Source organism: Danio rerio, chromosome 6 (assembly GCF_049306965.1).
Source record: "Danio rerio strain Tuebingen ecotype United States chromosome 6, GRCz12tu, whole genome shotgun sequence".
Lineage (NCBI taxonomy): Eukaryota > Metazoa > Chordata > Actinopteri > Cypriniformes > Danionidae > Danio > Danio rerio.
In genome coordinates, this window is record NC_133181.1 from 36,204,356 (window position 1) to 36,225,472 (window position 21,117).

The following is a 21,117-nucleotide window of genomic DNA, read 5'->3' on the forward strand; positions in this document are numbered from 1 at the left end:
CAAAATTCTGTCACTGAACAGAAATAATGTACAGTATAGAATATAAAGTCATGGTGAGGTGAAAAAAGAGTTAATATTATGTAATGTAATGTGTATTTATTCAGCGGATTTATTGTGTATGGCCATACACCCAAAGCACTTCACAATCATGAGGGGGGTCTCTCCACACCACCACCAGTGTGCAGCATCTACTTGGATGATGCAACAGCAGCCATAGGACAATGGTGCCAGTGCGCTTACCACACACCAGCTATTGGTGGAGTGGAGAGACAGTGATACAGCTAATTTGATGGACGAGGATGAATTCGTAAGGACCGCTGAGGAACTTTGGCCAGACCACCGGGGTTACACCCCCTACTCTTTACAAGAAATTCCACAGGATTTTTAATGACCACAGAGAGTCAGGACCTCGGTTTAACGCCTCATTCGAAAGACGGCGCCCACTGACAGTGTAGTGTCCCCTTCACTTTTACTGGGGCATTAGGACTCACACAGACCATATATTGAGCGTTCCCTGCTCGCCTCACTAACACCACTTCCAACAGCTACCTATTTTTCTCATGTGGTCTCCCATCGAGGAACTGACAAGGCTCAGTCCTGCTTAGCTTCAGAGAGTAACCAGTCTTGGGTTGCATGGGTGATATGGCTTGGCAATGTATGACAACGTATGACTCGCATGAGCTTGGACGACTGCATCCATACATTTCTGAAATGACTCAAATAACTAAAAGTCAAATAAAGTCATCAGGAATGGCAAAGAAAGTGTTCTTGTAGGACTCTCAGAGTTCATCAAGATTCTTTGGATTCATCTTCAATGCCTTCTCCATTTTACCCCAGACATGGTCAATAATGTTCATATCTGGTGACTGGGCTGACCAATCCTGCAGCACCTTGACCTTCTTTGCTTTCAGGAACTTTGATGTGGAGGCTGAACTAGGAGAAGGAACGCTGAAGTATTTGCCCTCTCTTGTGGTTTATAATGTAATGGGCAGCAAAAATGTCTTGATATCTCTGGCTGTTAATGTTGCCATCCACTCTGCAGATCTCTCACACACCCCCATACTGAATGCAATCCCAAACCATGATTTTTCCTTTACCAAACTTGACTGATTTCTGTGAGAATCTTGGGTCCATGGTGGATCCAATAGATTTCTGTAGTATTTGTGATGACTGGGATGCAGTTCAACAGATGATGCATCGTAAAAAACTACCTTCTGACACTTTTCTAAATGGTCAACTAGAAGTCAGGTTATTGTTTGTTTCTTTTACTACTGGGATTGACGACAAGACTTTTGTCAGGTTGTGTAAGCTGTATTATTTTATTAAAGAAAACAAAAAAACGTTGAGTGTAGTGTATGCAGTTATTCTTTAGATTCAAAGCTGAAATTTCAGCATTATTACTTCAGCCTTTAGTCTTACATGATCCTTAAGACGTCATTATAAAATGCTGCTTTGCTGTTCTATTATGATCAATTATTACTGCTTCCCAATCATTAACAATGCTCCTAACAAAAAAAAAAACAATAGTGATTTTATTTCCTGCTTAATAGTTCTAAGGAAACTATTAACTTACAAAAACTAAACTTACAAGGAAAGTGTGATATTTTTTATTTTATTTTTAGGATTATTTTATTCAAAAGAAGATAAATAAAATCTTTTAACAACAGGAATAAATTACATTCAATAAGAAAATAATTTTTATAAATAGTAATGATACATTACAGTTTTACAGATTTTACTTTAATTATATAAATGTTACTATGTTGAGCAGAATTGGCTTCTTTTAAAATCATTACACAATATTCATAACCTGATTCGATAATTTGAGCGATAGTGTATATGCCGTCATACATTTCTAACACATAGCAGTTTTTGCATACTCACATCCTGGTGTAGCTTTTCAAGGTTCTCTTGTAGCTCATAGAAGTAGCGGGAGGTGATGAGACCCTCACGAGATTTGTCCAGACAATCTCGAGACAGTTCGATAACCTGGTGGTGGATGAAGCTCAGGACGCCATCAGCTAAAGGCATGACTTTTTCTGGAGCTGAGGAGGATATGAAATCGGCCAGACGCACCTCCATCTGAGCAGTGGCCTGTAGCACAGAAGGATCCTTGTAAGTTTGAGTTCAACAAAAGCTAAACCATTGAAAAGAGAGGCATCCAGTGATTTGTAATATTTAATTTCTTTAGTTGATATTTTAAAAAAAAAATGTATTAAGGTATGCAATTCTCAATATTAACAATTCATTAATCATTTTGCCTAGTTAAACTTCTAATGAGTGGCTTATTAATAGCTATTAACGTAGTAGTTGGGTTTAGGTATTGGGGAGCATTAGGACAGATCATGCAGAATATGTACAATTACACAGGCAATATTTTAATGGTATTAAGCCATGAGTTAATAGTGAGAATTGGTACTTAAGCTGTGGTGTTACAGATAAATAAAAAATAATAATAAATAAAATACATCATTGTACACTAATTCTGACATAAAACTGAAAAAAAATATGCAATTATTTCTACTGATCTAAACCAACAGAGGATGATTTATGTATTTACATTGTTTATTTTTCTACTTTGTGCAAACAGTTGGCTTAATTAATATCTTTGTGTATTTTAATTACTTTCAATATTGGAAATATCAATTGGACCCTTTTCACAAGCCTGAACATTTGACGACCATCAGCATCTTAAATTCTTGAAAGTTTTTAATATATATATATATATATATATATATATATATATATATATATATATATATATATATATATATATATATATATATATATATATATATATATAAGTTATTTATTAAATTTTTTTTTTCAAAATGTTTGAACATTTATATGTTTATATTGTGTATTATATCATCTTTGCTTCAAATGCCCAAAATCGAAGTACCGCTTGTGCGAGCTGTTTCTAATGGAGTGTATATAAGACAGTAAATTTGACAGTATTCTCTCCTCTGGCTGCCGTTATTAGTCTCACACTATTTATTTCCTTTTCTGAAAGTCTTGATAACACCAACGTGGCATTTTTCTTTTATTATTTCAGCAAATAAGATTGTAAAAAAATCATTGGTTGTACTCTCAGATTCACTGTGCTTTTAGTGTATCTAACTATGATGACTTCCACTACTGAGAAACCCACAAATGTGAAAAGGGTCTATAGTCAGTAGTGATTTTCATATCTGCATGAACCATCCCTTTAACATTCTAGCAGATTTACTCATTTTAAATTTGTGATTTTTTTTAAATCTCCTTTTTCCGTTGTGATGTGTATTGATGCCTTACCCAGGTCATGACAATAACGTACATTACTTTGTTAAAATAATCTATCTAGTATTTCAGTTTAAGACCTCACCTTAGGAAAACGCTCCTTGTAGACATGGTTCATCATGACAATCTCATGGTCAAATGATATTGGTGACCGTCCAGGGCTGAAAAACAGAGAAAAGAAAGACATACAGTAAGTGGACAAAACCCTAGGGTCACTGAGCAGAAGTTGATTAGCAGTGTCCATACCTAAAATCTAATGGGGATGATAGACTGAAGCACCTGTGATTTTTTGGCATATCAAACCTCATTCATGTCAAAGTAGCATCTTCAACTTGAGATGTCCCATAGGGAATATTGAGAGATACAGAGTAGATAAGTAACTATGTGTGTGTGTGTGTGTGTGTGTGTGTGTGTGTGTGTGTGTGTGTGTGTGTGTGTGTGTGTGTGTGTGTGTGTGTGTGTATGTGTGTGTGTTTCAGGGACACAGATTGCAGATGGTGCTGTATGACTCACCCGGTTAGTGAAGGTAAGCTGGTCATGTGACCTTGTGGATGAGGTAATGCTATAAGTCATCAATCGAAGCCTATTAGACCACCTGACTGAATGGAAACACACTAACCAGGGTGCTGCTCCGAAATGCGCACACACTTATATGCTAAATTGGCTCACCTACAGGTGTGTCAGTGACAATAAGAGACAGCGAGAAAATATTCTAGTCAAATCTTCAACTTACTTGAGAGCCATTTCAATCAAAAATTACGATCCGAGCACGTCTGCGGTAAAGGTTAACTCTGACAGAGATTGATTCGCAGCCGAAGGGAGCTGCATTAACAATCACACTGAGAATATTTCTCCTGCTGAGTGTGATCGAGAGAAAAGACGAGGGAAAATGAAAGAAAGAAAATGCCTGCAAGCCGTTCGCTAGTTTTATTAAATCAAGAATTTAGCGTGTGCAAAGAATCAGCGTGAACCTCCTGTGGTGCAATAACTTTCAGCATTCAGACAGATGATAATTAGTGAATGTAATTATTTTCTGTGATGGACACAGAAATGTCTGTGTAGCCTTGAATGTTTTGGAGAAATGACCTTGAAAAAGATTCTCATTATAATTTGAAGCCGAAAGGATTTAATTGAAGCAGATCTGTTCTGTGAGGGAATATAATGGAAACAGTGGACGAAATAAAGAAATAACTGCTCTTCTTATGCAATGTGTTAAAAGAAAAAGTAATGTGGAGTGCTCGAGTTAGAGAGCACAGTATTAAAATAGAAATAGGAATAAAAAGAGAGGAAGTAATTGCAAACAATTTCTAAATCCAAGTATTAAACTTAACTTGGCCACACTGAAATAAAATATTTTTGCTAAATTGTTGCAAACAATTGATATGGGCTGAATTTAATCAAACTAATTACATTTAGTAATGTTCAACTTAATTAGTTTTTTTTTTTAAATTTAGCCCAACTTTTACAACCACTTTAAAAACCACTAAAAATTTTGTAAATCCAAAGAATCATTTTTTCAGTGTACAGTACACACAAACAGCTCTTTTTTTTATTTTGAACTTTATGCTTTCACACATCTACATTTTAAAAACAGTGTGTCATATGTCAAACAATTAATTTTGGTATTTACAAAAAAAGAAAGCTGAAAGATCTCCAGATTACCTACTAGTTAAATTAAAATCCTGAATTCTCCTTTTTCATGACAAAAGTGGTGTCTCTCATACTCACTTAGAGATGCATGACTGCATTTATTTGATCTAAAATACAGTGAAACTGTTACACTGTGACTCAGTTAAAAAGTTGTTTTCTATTTAAATATATTTCTATATTTAATTTACTACTGTGATAACAAAACTGAATTGTCATCAGTCATTACTTTAGCACAGAGATGCCCAAACTAGGGCCCACAGCCCAAAGCTGGCCCATGGTAACACCAAGCAGAGACCTTGGTGAGCAAATCGAGGCAAAAGCAGATTCTGCTTGCCTAGTTTATAAAGCCTTAAACGTCACTTCTGTGATAAATGTAATTTAATTGAAAGTTATAATTTGAAAGGTTCATATTTACTACAATTCAAGTCATGTTTTCCGTTTATTAATAAATAATATGAAATTATTTAGGAAATTAGCCACAGCAACTTGCTACTGTATATTAATCTTCGGACCATGGTTCTTAATGATATCAGGTTTTTGGCCCTTTATAGAAATAAGTTTGGGCACCCCTGCTCTAGCACAACATGATCCTTCCGAAATCATTTTAATTTGTTAATTTTTACTCTCATAAATCATTTCTTATTACAGTGTATCCATCTCAGAATATTTTAATAATTATTTATTTATGTATTGCTCTTTTTCTCTGAAAACCTTTATTCATTATTAAATGGTTCAGGCAATTAGCAATTATGTTATATATTATCTTTTGCAATATTTTAGTCTTCACTATCAGTTTTAAATATTTTAATGCTTCTTCTGGATTAATAGATAATGATCGTAACAAATCATCACTGTGTTACCTTTTTTCTACCAGCCAGTTTATGCCAAACTGCTTAATACTAAAGTAAATTTCAGACCCACAAAGCAATACAAGTCTTCTTTGAATTCTTTTAAACTAATGCAATTTTCTCAGTTTTATGTTAGAAAGATTTTTTTTTATTTAAATGTTATAAGAGCTGATAAAAATAACTTTGAATATTGAACTTGAATATTTGCACATTTCATTTGTAAAGTGTCTCTTTTTGACTTTTCCCATTTAATATCATGAAAACTGAAGCTCTGTTCTTTCTTTTGATATTGACTGTTTTTAATAGTTTTTTTTGTTTTGTTTTGTTAATATCATCAAAAATGAGCTTACATCACAGTGGTGAGATTTATACAAGCAATCCCCACTCAGATTTTCTTCATGAACTATAAAAATGTAAACTTATCTTAAAGGTATGTGAAGACTAAAGGAAAGGGATGTTACCACATGAAACAAAAGACAAACAAAGGAATGGAGAGCGAGAGCTAGGGAGCGAGTGAGCGAGAGAGTGGGAGAGAGTAAATGTGTCACAGTTGAGCTCAGAAATGACCTCTAAATCTCTCCGAGGAGCTGGAACCAGGGAAATCAGCTGGTTAATTGGCCGTGACAGAGTAGTCTGCGCTAACATAAACACACACACAGACACACCAGCGGATGACATCACCAAGAAATCCATGCGGACTGTCAAATAGTCATCTCACGTTTAGATTTTATTTAATGCATGTTCGTTTTAAGACAAATGACAGGCTCTGCTTGTTGGAAGGAATCCTGAATATGCTTCTCATATTCTGTCAATGAGCTCTTTATTCAAATAATATTCTAATCTGAAACTACGGCTACCACATCGCTCAACATGTGGATGATGGATGATGACTGCTGTATGTTGAGCTCATTACTTCTCCAGTGTGTTAGAGTGAGTTAAAAAAATGTAAGGGTGAAGAATGATGAAGAACCGTATGTGACCAGTGAATGAAGAAGCGCCGCTGTCAATTCTCTCTGCGTGTCTGCTGTCCAGGGTGTGAAATTAGCATAATACTGCTTCACATCCTAGTCTTTAATTAACTAGCTAAAGCTTTTACTGCAGAGAGCTTTCGAATCTCCTCAACCACCTCCACACGGTCCAGTCTTTTCACTCTTCCATCAATGGTAGAAATGGATAATCCTGGGAAGCCATAATCTGTAAGATATGGCAAAGGCAAACCTCCCCAGCTCATCCAATATTTATAGATCTAATTCTGCAGTGCTGAACCCCCTGCCGAGTGTGTCTAGATACGGAAAGAGGAAGGCCAGTGTTTCCTGAATAAGTCATCTCAACAGAAAGAAAGAAAGAGCCAGGGGGGAAAGAGAAGAAAGATGTGTTTACAGATAAGAAGCTCATGAAGGAGGGCTCTTTCTTAGCGGCGGAACAGAAATGATTCAATCTGTCAGGTGTTGCGCAGAAGTCTGGGCAACTGGAAGATTCATCATACAAGTCCACTCATACTAGACTGCTAGACATACCACTCTGCTTCAGGGAAGAACAAAGTGGACAGGAAGAATTTAGGCCACACTGTGATGGAAAAAAGGCTATAACACTTTAGTTACTTATACATGTGTAGTGCTACAGCTGTGCCGTTTTTTTTTTTTTTTTTTTTTTTTTTTTTGACAGACATTGCAATTTAATTTTATACTCAAGATTCAACTCAAAAAGCTGTAGTGTTAGTTAAAAAAGATACTGAAACGATATTAACTTACTCCAACATTTACTAGATTGAGTGTCATTGGCAATACTATCAGTAAGGGTTGTCGCAATACCTTTAATTCATGTTATGGTACTATACCAGCTGAAGTATCATGACACCAAGTCTCATAAAAAGACTCAAATGAAAAACTCAAATCATGAAATAACAGCAGAAATAACATAGTCTGGTTGTACACTTCTGTTTGGGCAGAACGAATGCATCCACACTCAATTGGCTAGTAAGTCTATCACACACAGACGACTTTTATCTCACAGCTCTATGCAATACTATACACTATAAACGCATACATATTGTATATAAGGGATAATCAATTAATTGTTGTGTATATATATAATATATATCTATTAAATGCAATGTTAGCTTTGTTGATTTATTTATTTTATTAAATACATTTCTTAATTTTTCATGTCATCAACATGATGGATTTCAACATTTATGATATGATGTTTTAAAAATTAGACTTTAGTTATATCATTAAGGTTTTTCCACTTACAATCAAAATTTAAAAAATAATATAAAGCTAACTGGAATAAAGCCAGTACAACAAATACAGCCTTTAAAATTTTCAATATACACTACCGATATGGAAAAATCGGGGTTAGTAGGATTTTTAAATGTTTTAAAATAAGCTTCACCTGCTCACCAAGGCTGCATTTGTTACATCAAAAATACAGTACAAATTGTAAGATTGTGAAAAGTAATTGCACTATAAAAAACTGTTCAAAACTAGTTTATCATTTAATTTAATAATTTATTCAAGTGATTTTAAAGATGAATTTTCAGCTTCATTACTACAGTTTTCAGTCTCATGATCCTTCAGTGATCCTCTAATATTATTAATAATAATAATATTTATTATTATTATTATTATTGTTAATACTATTAATTTAATAGTAATAAAAGCAAAAAGGCCTGGAGTATTAATTTCATTTGAAACTATGTACAATAAGAAAGCAGTTATTCAAAAATTTTTATAAATATTTAACAATTATCTTTTTTTTTTACATTTAATAAATGCAGCTAAAAACTGACCAAAAACTGACTGGTAGTGTATATTTTTTCATTAAAGTAATAAAAACTGGTGATTACCGTTAAAAAACTTTGATAATGCATTTGCAAATACTATTAGACTTCCCATGAAAACAGAATTGTAATATTTCTTTGGATTTTGAGGTGCAGTGAAACTTGTGCATAGTACTGACAGATGGACAGAATCATAAAGAACACGTGAAGGCAGCTGAGTGAAGGGCAGAGAGGCTGAATGATAAATGTCTGCAACCTTGAAGAAGAGAGTCAGAGTCTAGAGAATGAAGTGTGGCAGTTTTCCTGTCAGGGCTGCAGATCTGGCCTTTAACAGCGAGTGAGTGAAAGCCTGAGGGCTCAGCTGACATCACACACTCACAACCGTCATGTTCACTTGAAGGCCAGCTTCTGATTGCTGTGAAATGGGAATGTGTACGTGTTTGTACCTGAGACTGCGGGAGCGCGGACGCATGGCTGGGGATCGTCTCCCATCCTCATCCGTGATGCTCTCCGAGCTGAAGTGTTTGGTGAGGAAATGCAGCTCGTCTGCAGTGGGCTGGAAGGGCAACTGGTGCAGCTTCTCCTGAGATGAACATGATGACTGTGAGAAGCAGAGAGGGAGGGATTACAAGGACAGAAGGCATTGCATAGGCTGCCCTGACTGTCAGTCAACTGCCTTTGTTGGCTAACGCTGACCGATTTTGAAAATGTGACTGAAAACTTTAGGCCAAATAGAGGGGGGAATACTTAAACAGTATTTTTTTTATTTGTATTTAATCACACGTAAAGTTTCTTTTTTTATCTACTGAAAATGTCCAGGTTCAAATGAAAATGTTTAGTTTTTTTAATAGATTTATTGTAGTTGTAGGTATTTATATATATATATATATATATATATATATATATATATATATATATATATATATATATATTATTTATTTATTTTTTTTTTTTTTACTTTATAACGCCCTGTGAATAGTTGTTTTTGTTCTGTTGTTCAGAATATGGTCAGAATAACTAATGTTTTCATTTGTTGAGACTTATGTTATTCCACAAAATATTGATTTCTTAACTTTTTCTGATGTTACAGCATTGTCATTTTGTTGTGTAAATATTGATATTAACATTTACATACCATTATTTTACGCAAAATATTAATCCTCATGTCACTCTAAGACACTCAAGAGCTTTGTTTGTCTTAAAGCACAGTGCATGCGGAATTTTTTTTTTGTTACAGCCATATCCCAAAATTGAATAAATAAATTTATTTCCTCAACATTCTACACACTATACCCCATAATGACAATGTAAAAAAAGATTTTTTGAAATTGTTGCAAATTTATTAAAAATAAAAAAACTGAAAAATCACATGTAAAGAAGTATTCACAGCCTTTGCCGTGAAGCGTGAAGTTGAGCTCAGGTCATTCTGTTTCCACTCATTCTTGATATGTTTCAGCAGCCTAATTGGAGTTCACCTGTGGTAAATTCAGTTGATTGTACAGGATTTGAAAAGACATACACCTGTCTATATAAGGTCCCAGGGCTAGCAGTGCATGTCAAAGCACAAACCAAGCATGAAGACAAAGGAAATGTCTGTAGACTTCTGACACAGGATTGTCTTGAGGCACAAGGCTGGGGAGGGTTACAGAAAAATTTCTGCTGCTCTGAAAGTCCCAATGAGCACAGTGGACCTCCATCATCCAGAAGTGGAAGATGTTTTGGTACCACCAGCTCTTTCTAGAGCTGGCCGGCCATCTAAGCTGAGTGATCGGGGGAGAAGGGCCTTAGTCAGGGAGGTGATCAATAACCTGATGGTCACTCTGTCTGAGCCCCAGTGTCCTTCTGTGGAAACAGAACAACCTTACAGAAGGACAACCATCTGTGCAGCCATCCACCAATCAAGTCTGTATGGTAAAGTGGCCAGACAGAAGTCACTCCCAGCCTGGAATTTGCAAAAAAGCATCTGAAGGACTCTCAGACCATAAAAAACAAAATTCTCTGCTCTGATGGGACTAAAATTGAACACTTTGGAATAAATGCCAGGCGTTACAATTGAAGAAAACCAGACAGCGCTTATCACCAATATAAGACCATCCTTACAGTGAAGCATGGTGATGGCAGCATGATGCTGCAGGGATGTTTTTCAGCAGCAGGAACTGGAAGACTAGTCAGGATAGAGGGAAAGATGACTGCAGCAATGTAAAAAGACATCCTGAATGAAAACCTGCTTCAGAGTGCTCTTGACCGCAGACTGGGGTGACGGTTTATTTTCCAGCAGGACAATGACCCAAAGCACACCGCCAAAATATCAATAGAGTGGCTTCGCAACAACTCAGTGAATGTTCTTGTCCTTGAGTGGCCCAGCTAGAGCCCAGATCCAAATCCTATTGAACATCTCTAGAGAGATCTGAAAATGGCTGTACACCGTCGCTTCCCTTCCAACTTGATAGAGCTTGAGAGGTAATTGTCATTATGGGGTATTGCGTGTAGAATTTTGATAAAATAAATGAATTTAATCCATTTTGGAATAAGGCTGTAACACAAAAAAAAAAATTTGAAAAAGTGAAGCGCTATTAATACTTTTCAGATGCACTGTATTTAAGGTGAAATCGAAAAGCTCTCTCATTATCCATAGAAAACAGTGATTCCAACTCATTTAAAGTCCAAACAACTATGAAAAAAACATCCTTTAAATCACACATAAACCTTCAGTAATTTAATTGGAATATTATGAAGCTAAGAGGATAACACAAATGCATGAAACAAATTTATTCAACAGTTTCTTCTCCTCAATGTCAGTATATAGCACTGTGCTCTTTATGCGTGCTGTGCTTGGTTGCCCTGCTGATACGGGTATACATCATTGAACAGAGCTCATTATGGCACCCTATACTAACACTGAGGAGAAGAAACTGTTGAACGAAGTCATTATTTTTGTTTTATGTCCACCAAAAAGTAGTCTTGTAGCCTAATATTATTCAGATTGAACCACTGAAGGCATACAGTCTGTTTTGAGGATGTTTTCTTGGTATTTTTAAAACTTTGAATGAGCTGGGTCCATTAACCACTGTCAAGGGTTTGGAAAAACATAAGGGGTTTCTTGAGGTGAAGCATCCCTTTCATTTATTTTCATAGCTGCATATTACTCGTAAAGAAAGTGAAGATTTTAAAGACTATTAAGACTTTATTTAAGACTTTTATTTACTTTAAATAAAAAATAATTCCAATTCGTATAAAACATGATTGATAATAGCCAATAAAATACAGTAAAAAGCTAAACTAACCTAACAATAGACTTCATTTCCATTCTAAAATCATTTCTGGACATTCTTTCTGATCTTCAGTAGATTTTATTTCCTGTGGTGTTTTGAGCTAAATTAAACCTCCTCAGCCTTCAGAATAAAAATTCGTCCTAAACTAGAAAAATTTTCTTTTTATCTTTCTGCAGAGACTTCAATGGGACTGTTGCAGTTTGAACTGGCTCCCCAATGAAAGCAACAGACAGACCGAGTTACAGTCAATTTTCAGGGACGGAACTTTTTTTTGAAGTGAACGCATTGATATGAAGCCACTGGCTTTACTTCAAGCTAAAGGCAAGGGGGTTACTTTGTACCTAGAGTTTATCCCACTGTAGGGTCAATAGGATAAACCTTCCAGGCAAGTTAAGGCTGGGGATCAAATGCAATACCAAACATTGATGCATATATCTGGGAGTTGATACAACACAGAGGGACTACAGAAAGAACAAGAGCACAAACAAATACACTCACCGAGACTGTCGAACTGGGGGTGTTTGTTCCATAGCCAGAGGACGGCAGAGAGGCGAGAGACCAGCGACGACCGTCAGTCCTGAAAGGTGAGGAAAAGGTGAAAATCAGTTCTTTATAAAACTGTTGAAATTCTTAGAACATTCAGACAATGAGTGAGTGTGTTTACATGCACATTCAGCTTAAGTTGACAACTAAGCCATTTTCTTTTATCACAACTCAAGCTTAAACCAAGAGCTAGATTTTTGAGTTTCTCATTGACTTGTCGCAATACTCTACCTGGGTTTAGATGATATATTAAACATGAAAATATACATAAATTAACAAATCCATTTGCATATGCAAACCTTTATATTTTGAAGTCAATACTTGCACATAAATTGATTTATTAATTAAGTATTCTGAACAAACTTTATTTTCTTTTACAGCTGAATAATATATTATTTGTGTGCACTTTATGTGCAATTGTCACATTATAAGATTACATTCTTCAAATAAATATTAAAAGATAAAGAAATTATTACATTTTATAAATTTATTTATTATTTATACAATGATGATCATGTTATTTTATATTAGATTTTTCAAGTTCTGTACTTGAATACTGTTAGACTCCCCAGAAAATTAAAGCACTTTTAAATAATGTGTTTTTTGCTTGGAATTTATCACAATTTATGCAAAAGAACTGCATAGAAAACATCTCGATCAGCCCAGTCGATCTAAATAAGTGAAATCTTTCCAAACAGAGCCATTCAAATCCCATCTGGTGAAATTATATTCATATCGCAATATATCATAGCAAAACAAAAAAGCGCAATATAGTAATATAGTATATAGTAGTATAGTAATATTTTTTTTATATCGTGCAGCCCTAGTTTCTTTGCCGGGTAATTGGTTTGCATGTAAACCGTAACAAAAGATTATTTTAATAAGCTGATTTTTGTAAGTTATTAGTGTATTAGTGTGCATGTAAACATGCTCAATAATTAAATACCACACAATCAGAGCAAGTAAAGCACCACAGATTTATCCCATGTAAAAAAAGAAAAAATTGGCAAGAAAATTTTGATGAAGATGATGCTGTGCAACCTGCATATGAGAGCCATAAGCATATCTGATGATGGCTAAGCTGCTTGTGCGGGACCTTACATACACAGTCTACAGTTGAAGGTTTCCATGTTGGCAATAACAAGTAATCTTTATTGAGCACTAAATCAGCATATTAGAACAATTTATGAAGAGCCGCATGACACTGGAGACTGAAACCAGAAAATTCAGCTTTGCCATCATAGGAAAAAACCACATTCTAAAATATACTTTTAAGAAATGTAAGCATATTTACATTTCCAATATAGCCGTTTATATTGATTTTAGCAAATAAATTAAGCTTTTCTGTGCATACAATTTCTTAATTAAAATTAATTTAAATTAATTATTTAATTAATTAACCCACCCAAGACATTTAAATGATAGTATCCATACTTAAATCATTTGAATCAATATTGAAATCATTTTGATTTGACAACATACCAAACAAATTATTTTCAGTTTTAGAATTAATAATTAATTAGTTAATTCTATTAAATAATTAATAGAATTAATTCAGAATTATTAGCCCCTCTGTTTATTTCTTTCCCAATGTCTGTTTAACGAAAAGAAGATGTTTTCAACACATTTCTAAAAAGAATATTTTTAATAACTCATTTCTTATAACTGATTTATTTTATCTTTGCCATGATGACAGTAAATAATATTTTACTCGATATTTTTAAGACACTTCTATACAGCTTAAAGTGACATTGAAAGGCTTAACTAGGTTAATTTGGTTAACTAGGCAGGTTAGGTAATTTAGGCAAGTTATTGTATAACGATGGTTTGTTCTGTAGACTATTGAAAATATATATATAGCTTAAAGCGGCGAATTATTTTGACCTTAAAAAAGGTTTATAAAAAATTAAAAACAGCTTTTATTCTAGCCGAAATAAACCAAATGAATCTCCAGAAGAAAAAATATTAACAGACGTAATGTGAAAACTTCCTTGCTCTTTTAAACATCATTTGTGAAATACTTTTAAAAGAAAAAAAATTCAAAGGGGGGCTAATAATTCTGACTTCAACTGTATATCTTGTCAACAAAAATAAACAAACATGAAAAGGCAAAAAAAAAAAAAAAATCAAATGATGAAAAAATTGATATGTCAAGCACAGAAGTATGAAAGTGGAAACTTGTGGAGCATTTCTGAAGACTGAATAACACTTCAAAGCACACAGTCAGGCTGTTTGTTTCGAGCTGGCTGAATGAGATAGAATGATTAATAATTGATAATTTCGATACATCAATGAAGTTGTCTGAGATGTTTTTAAACATATCTGACAGTCAGCTCTAATGAAACAGACACATGATATTCGATGTAGACGGCCATGCTGGAAGCAGACACAGAAAACAATGTTGTAAGAGAAGTGGGTGATTATTACCTGTCAGCCCTGTGTCCATGGCTGTATGGGAGAAAGTAAAACATTAAAAAGTGAAGCTACTGTAAGGTGATCTATGTGTCTCTCTGTGTGTGTACTAGCAGATTCGTGCAATTCATAGATCTAAACGTGGTTCTAGTATTTAAAAGCGCTATTATCAGTTTGTCCGTTAGGTGGCAGTGTAGTAACAGGAGCGATTTGCACTGGATGATGACTCAATGGCTGACATTCAAACGAATCCTTTTAATTAAGCCTGGGGTCATCAGCTCTGTGTGTTCTTTCCCAGTTGTTAAAGCATTACCATCTTTTGCTGCTCAATTACCAATTCAGATTTACTCATTAACATTCCCGGTGTCATTATTCAGAGCCACAGTGAAGGATTATGCGATTTTACAAATTAATTGAAAGCGAGGACTGTAATAACCAGCAGATGAGAAGCATGAGACGACGATATTTCCAAGAAGAGCAAAGAGCTATTACTAGCTCCGAACTTGCTCTAATTTTAATTCGAAAATGTTTTAAAAGTTATTACAACTTGTTTTGCAGACTATGCAATATTTTAGAGTTGAATGTTTTGCTTGTGTAGATGCTTTTGAACTGAGGTAGTGATGTCTCTCACCTTCGAGCTGGTACAAAAGAGAAGTGGGCTGCAGTGTTGGGGGAGAAATTGCGAGGGCTGTCCAATGGGCTGCTTCCTGAAATAGAACAGAAATGTGACATTTAGGGGGTTATTCACAACAACCAAGTCACAGACATATTTTATTTTTAATATTTACATATTTAAATGCACCAATTTTGTAACAGCATACAGTTCACCGGAAGCGTTTGACCCAGGTTACTGAAAAATTAAAAGTCTTTCTGCATGCTTCTGTGCATATCTATTAAAAAACGGAAGAAATGTTTTTATTGACTTTTTTTTTTTTTTTTTTTGGATGCAGAAACTTACTGAATTTTGTTCAATTTCTCAAAAAAAGGATACATTCTGAATCTCAAGCAAAAGCAATAGATTTAAGCTGTAAAATCAATAAAACTTTTTTATGTATTTGATTACACAATGTATCATTTAATTATTCTAATCGCATATGAAATTTCACTGAGAAATTACTCCTACTAAAATGTTGAAGTTCTTGTTGTGTTAAATGCAAAAAATAAATAAATAAAAATAAATAATAATAATAATAATAATTAAATAAATAAATAGCTAAGTCTTTAAATGTCACTTTAAGCTGTATAAAAGTGTCTTGAGAAATATCTAGTAAAATATTATTACTGTCATTATGGCAAAGATAAAATAAATGAGTTATTAGAGATAAGTTATTAAAACTATTATGCTTAAAATTGTGTTGAAAAGATTTTCTCTCCATTAAACAGAAATTGGGGAAAACATAAACGGGGGGTGGGGTTGGGGGGGCTTATCAATTCAGGTGGCTCATTAATTCTGACATCAACTGTATATATATATATATATATATATATATATATATATATATATATATATATATATATATATATATATATATATATATATATATATATATACATACAATATATATACACATTTATATATATACACATATATCTGTATACAGCAAGATTGGTGACAATACTTTGAATATATACACACCTTTTTGCAGTTTATCCTACATTTAATGACATAATTTCATAGATTTAAGTTTTTTTTGCTCCATCTTAAGAACTTTTATGACCTTAAACTTTACAAGGACAAATACAAACTTTTCAAGACCTGCAGAAACTCTGCCACTGTTATAACCAGACTGTTAAAATGAGAAAAGACCATACTTCAGGCCACCTGGAAAAATATTATGCCCATCGTAAGTAAATGGAATTGGCCTACGGTTCTCACCTCTTCTTTACTGCTGATCTTTCCCCTTTATTTATTCATCAAAGCCCTTTTAAGATAACAAAACCCTTCAGAAGGGTGTACCTCTTATGTAGGCCAGAGGTAGAAGGATAAAACACACTTTGATCACGGGTCTTTTCTTTTCTCCTGCACAGCTCTGAGAATAGATTAGCGCTTGGAAAGTGAAGCACTTACAGTGTTTAAGTGCTTTAGACAACAGGCCTCTCCATTATAAATGCCTCAAGTGCAGTGATATTGCATAATGAATGTTATTTAATGATTTGCAGGCCATGAGCAAAGAATCACCTTTTGATTAACTCAAGCTCAAATTCATATTCAAGGGATTTGGCCATGAAAGCTCCCTTTATTTCAATTCCAGTGGCATTTTTATGGCAAGAAGATTTCACGTCATGGACCCTTTAACAATGTGGTGCATTTTATAACACAATTTAGAATGAATTACGTAGAGTATGGTTTATAGATTAAGACGTGCATCACTGCTTTGACTAATGACACAAGAAAGAAAGAGAGAAAATTTGATCTAAATAATTCTATTCCAAGTCTTGTGTGAATAAAGGAAGCAAAGATCCAGGTATAATAAATCAATCCAGTCAATCCGAGCAATGGGGCGCTCCTATCTGGACTATGTGGTACGGCTCGGGTCACAATCCCCAATGCATTAATCATGCATTAATGCATTCGTTGAGCAGCCTATGCCAAATCTTAAATATTAATGAGAGCATAATTCTTTGTCAGGAAGAGACTGTAGGAACAGCTGCGCACAGCTGGATTGGGATATGGAGCAGTGTGATTCTGTCATGGAGATGCATCCACTTAAAGTGGAATCCAGTCACGGAGTGTCTAGTAGAGGGCACAATGCTGCTCAGCACAGTGAACCACCTGCTTATTTTTCATCACAAAAACTCGAGTGGATGCAGGTTTAGCCAAAAAGAAACAGAGACTTGCTCATATGAGACACAGCTGAGATATGAAAACCAATCAGCACCCTGTTGAATTACACATACTACATTCACACCACAGCTGAATGTGGAACTAATCACTTTTTTGGATAATGGTGTGAAAAATCACACAGAATCTGACACTTTTGAACCTTCACATGAGGAAATAAATTGCATAAGATATATATACTTTTAAAACACTAATTTAATATGAATACAGAAGAATTCATGAGGTGTTCTGCCAACCAAAAGATGTGATCCCATTCTTCAGTTAGCACTGGGAATATATGTGACCAACCAGAATAAATGAAGATGAAGTGGTGAGTGCATGCATTTTTGTTCTTATGTCAAACATCCAAACATACAAACGGCTTTTCCACTATTGGGTGAACAGTTCTCTTGCTTAGGTGTTCCATTCTGTGCCGATCTGGGCCACTCAGCCAGTCATACGGTTTCATGAAAATTGAGTTTTTGGAATGCAATACTAATGCGCCAGTCCCTGTCTTGGTAACACGAGTTTAATGTAAATAATATTTCTGTTCTTGGGATTCCACATTTAATCTGATGTACACTTCATTAGCTACGTTTTCATTCACCTATTTTTATGCACATTTTGGATATGCGCAAAAAAGAAAAAAACAGTTGATGGAAATGCCAAGATGCTCAAAAATTTTTGAAAAGCACATAAAAAAATAAAAAGTGATGGAAACACTTTTAAGGAACAAATTCCAGTATGCACATAAAAAAAATCATGTGATTTTGTTATAAAAGATCATGTCATGATAAAAATGTGTGTGAATGGATAAACCAGCAGGCTGACCAGACTAAAACATCTAAAATGTTGTTTTGGTCATTGTAAAGTGCCTTAACCATTTCAGTATTAGTGTTATTATATTATTAATCACCTCCAAAATCAAGAGCATCAGTGCTCTGCATCTCACGCCTTCAAACGCCACCGCGCGTTCACTGCGTGTCAGGATTGCCTTCAGAAGCACAAGTCGTTTATTAAATGAAGAAAAGATTCACGCAGCTTCTCCAACCACAATACATTCCAGTTTTACTGTTAATAATTAGTGCCAGTTAATCATGAGGAAGTTATTTTGTTCACTTTGACTCATTAGATAGAAACGCTGCTTTTTTCTCACATCTTTTATGCAATATTCCAGTTTTGCATATAAAGTTAATTAGCATTTTTGGAAGGAAACATAGCAACTGAAAACAAGGATCAAGGGTCATGGGATATCTTCAACATGCTATGTTGCATCAGTAAAAATGCAAACTGTACCCCAAATATTCAAATAGGGCTTGGATTGTACAAATGTGAAATTATATGTGCTGTGAAATCTGAAGCTATTGTCGAAACATCAGGTTTACCTTGGTTTTAGAATGAACCAGCATTAACTATTTCTAGTGCGAAAACCCCTAAAGAGTCTTGCATTAATGCAATGACACCAGCCTTTTGTAGCAAAAAAAAAAATCTTTTTTTTTTCTATGAACTCATTTATTTATTTTTTTTTTATGCTCATTTGTTTTGTTTTGCAAAGACCAATCTGATGAACTCAAAGAAATAGCAGCATCATATCAGCAGAGCTAATCATTTTTTTCAGTTATCTTCCTACCTAAAGTATAATGGCACCTCACAAAGCACTGCGGTATTTAATTCTTGTGCTGCTGGTGTCATAACCTGGCAAACAGCTTCCTGAAACAGCCTGTAATGAGTGCTGTGTGGCAGTGCTCACCCCCTGTTGATTGTGCTCAGTTGAGTTTGAAATAATTTAGCTTCCGCTGCTTCTGTTGGCAGTTGCATTAGAATGTTGCTAATGGCTCTGAAGTGCTCAAAACGAAGCCGCGTTTGGGTTAATGTACCCTTTTAGATTCGTTCATTTAAATATTGCAGTCACACAGCTTTGAGCGATGCAGCACAAACAAAAACAAACCGTTTCCAGCAAAACTCATGTGGTTTGTATCAGGACTGAGCACAACATAATTATTCATCTTCTATATTTATAGTGTGGCATCAAACTAAGCAATGTTGACTTTTTACACACAATGGTTTAATTCAGTAAATCAGTAAGTGGATGGATTGGCAAGCAGACGTCAATGATTAGGACAGTTAGCACATTACTCAATAATTTTAGGTCACTGAACAGCATGAAAATGGTGTGGTTTGTGTGCACTCACAATCTGAGATCAGTTATAAACATCTCTTTAATCTCTCTCTCTGCACACAGAAAGACCAAGTCTGCTGGCTTTGACAGCTGATCTCTTCATTTTGCTTTCATGCTCAGATTTTCCACAATGTGCAAGTGACACAAGGGATACACCCACTGCAGCTACAGCACTTTTATTAAGTGTTTATCACCAGCTACAGCTTTATTAAAGCATTACTGTGACAACTGTGACAGGGTGCGTTTGGAAAGTATTAACTGTTCCTCTTGTTTGATTCTGAAAGAAAGAGTAATTACTTTATTATTTATTTAGACACTAAAATGTTTTAATACTCATTTTAGAATTATAAAACATCATATAATAAATCTATTTTAATAATAAAAATGTTTTAAACACTAAACAAACATATTCTAAAACATTGCAATCACTCATTGCCACATATCTGTAAGCTTGTAACATTTTAGGTTCAATTTAATAAAAGTAGCTATAGTTAATCAATTACAGATCAATAACAATGAACAATTTCTAAGCAATTATTACATATTAATTTAATAAATAGATTAATTTCCACATATACACATATTTAACACTTTATTGTACATAGTAAAATGACCTAATGTATCATGGACAAACAATTTAGCATTGAACAACATTTTATTTATATTCGAGCACTAATGAATGCAGATGCAGGAAAATAAAATATTGTTCATTCATAATTAATGAATCAACTGAAATCAACAAACTGAGTGTAAGCAATTAGTTGACAACATCTGGTTTGGTGTTTGTGGTCATGGCCATTTTTGTCTCTTTATTTTAAAGGTTTTACTGCAGCATCCCCTCTATTTTGTACTGTAATATCCTTTCTTGCTTCTGTTTTAATAAAATGGCCAGCGGCGAAAGCATAAAACAACCATCATCATAACTCACTGCAGATATGGTGTTTTGTGGCCTGTGTTAGACATCACATTTTGCACAAAGTAAATCATATTAGAGTTCACTTAAAAAGCTTTCTTTAACCACAAAATATCTTTTCCACATTACAAATGGGTCACTATTATGGTTTCTGGCAAATCCCAGATGTGTTTTCACATTGGTTTCTTTGACTAATGGCTTCTTTTGGCCACCCATAGATTCTTTCCTTATGAAACTTACTTCTAAGAGACGCTCTTTAGCATAATTTTATAGCAGTTCTTCAGATTTATAATCTAAATAATAATCTTTAACTGTGGAGTTATTACTCATAATGAGCAATGTTTATTTTAATGATAATTTAATCCACAGGTAGAGGCCATAACTTCTGTAAAACAAAAGTATTTTCTTACTCCCATTT

The 21,117-nt window shown here is 34.4% G+C and overlaps 1 protein-coding gene across 16 annotated transcripts in view; it reads right to left on the bottom strand.

The window, feature by feature from the left end:
• The window catches only part of mast2 (microtubule associated serine/threonine kinase 2), a 206,849-nt gene that overhangs the window by 17,624 nt on the left and 168,108 nt on the right, over positions 1–21,117 (bottom strand). For 5 of the 16 annotated variants that reach the window (XM_009302494.5, XM_009302496.5, XM_073954334.1 and 2 more), the window contains 6 exons: positions 15,418–15,493; positions 14,802–14,822; positions 12,330–12,408; positions 9,006–9,160; positions 3,365–3,440; positions 1,885–2,094 (listed from right to left, as the gene is read on the bottom strand). In XM_009302494.5, the coding sequence (XP_009300769.1) occupies positions 1,885–2,094; positions 3,365–3,440; positions 9,006–9,160; positions 12,330–12,408; positions 14,802–14,822; positions 15,418–15,493 (617 nt within the window). The remainder of the gene's footprint in view (positions 1–1,884; positions 2,095–3,364; positions 3,441–9,005; positions 9,161–12,329; positions 12,409–14,801; positions 14,823–15,417; positions 15,494–21,117) is intronic. The other 11 variants (XM_001341269.10, XM_073954332.1, XM_073954335.1 and 8 more) reach the window with 3 other exon arrangements.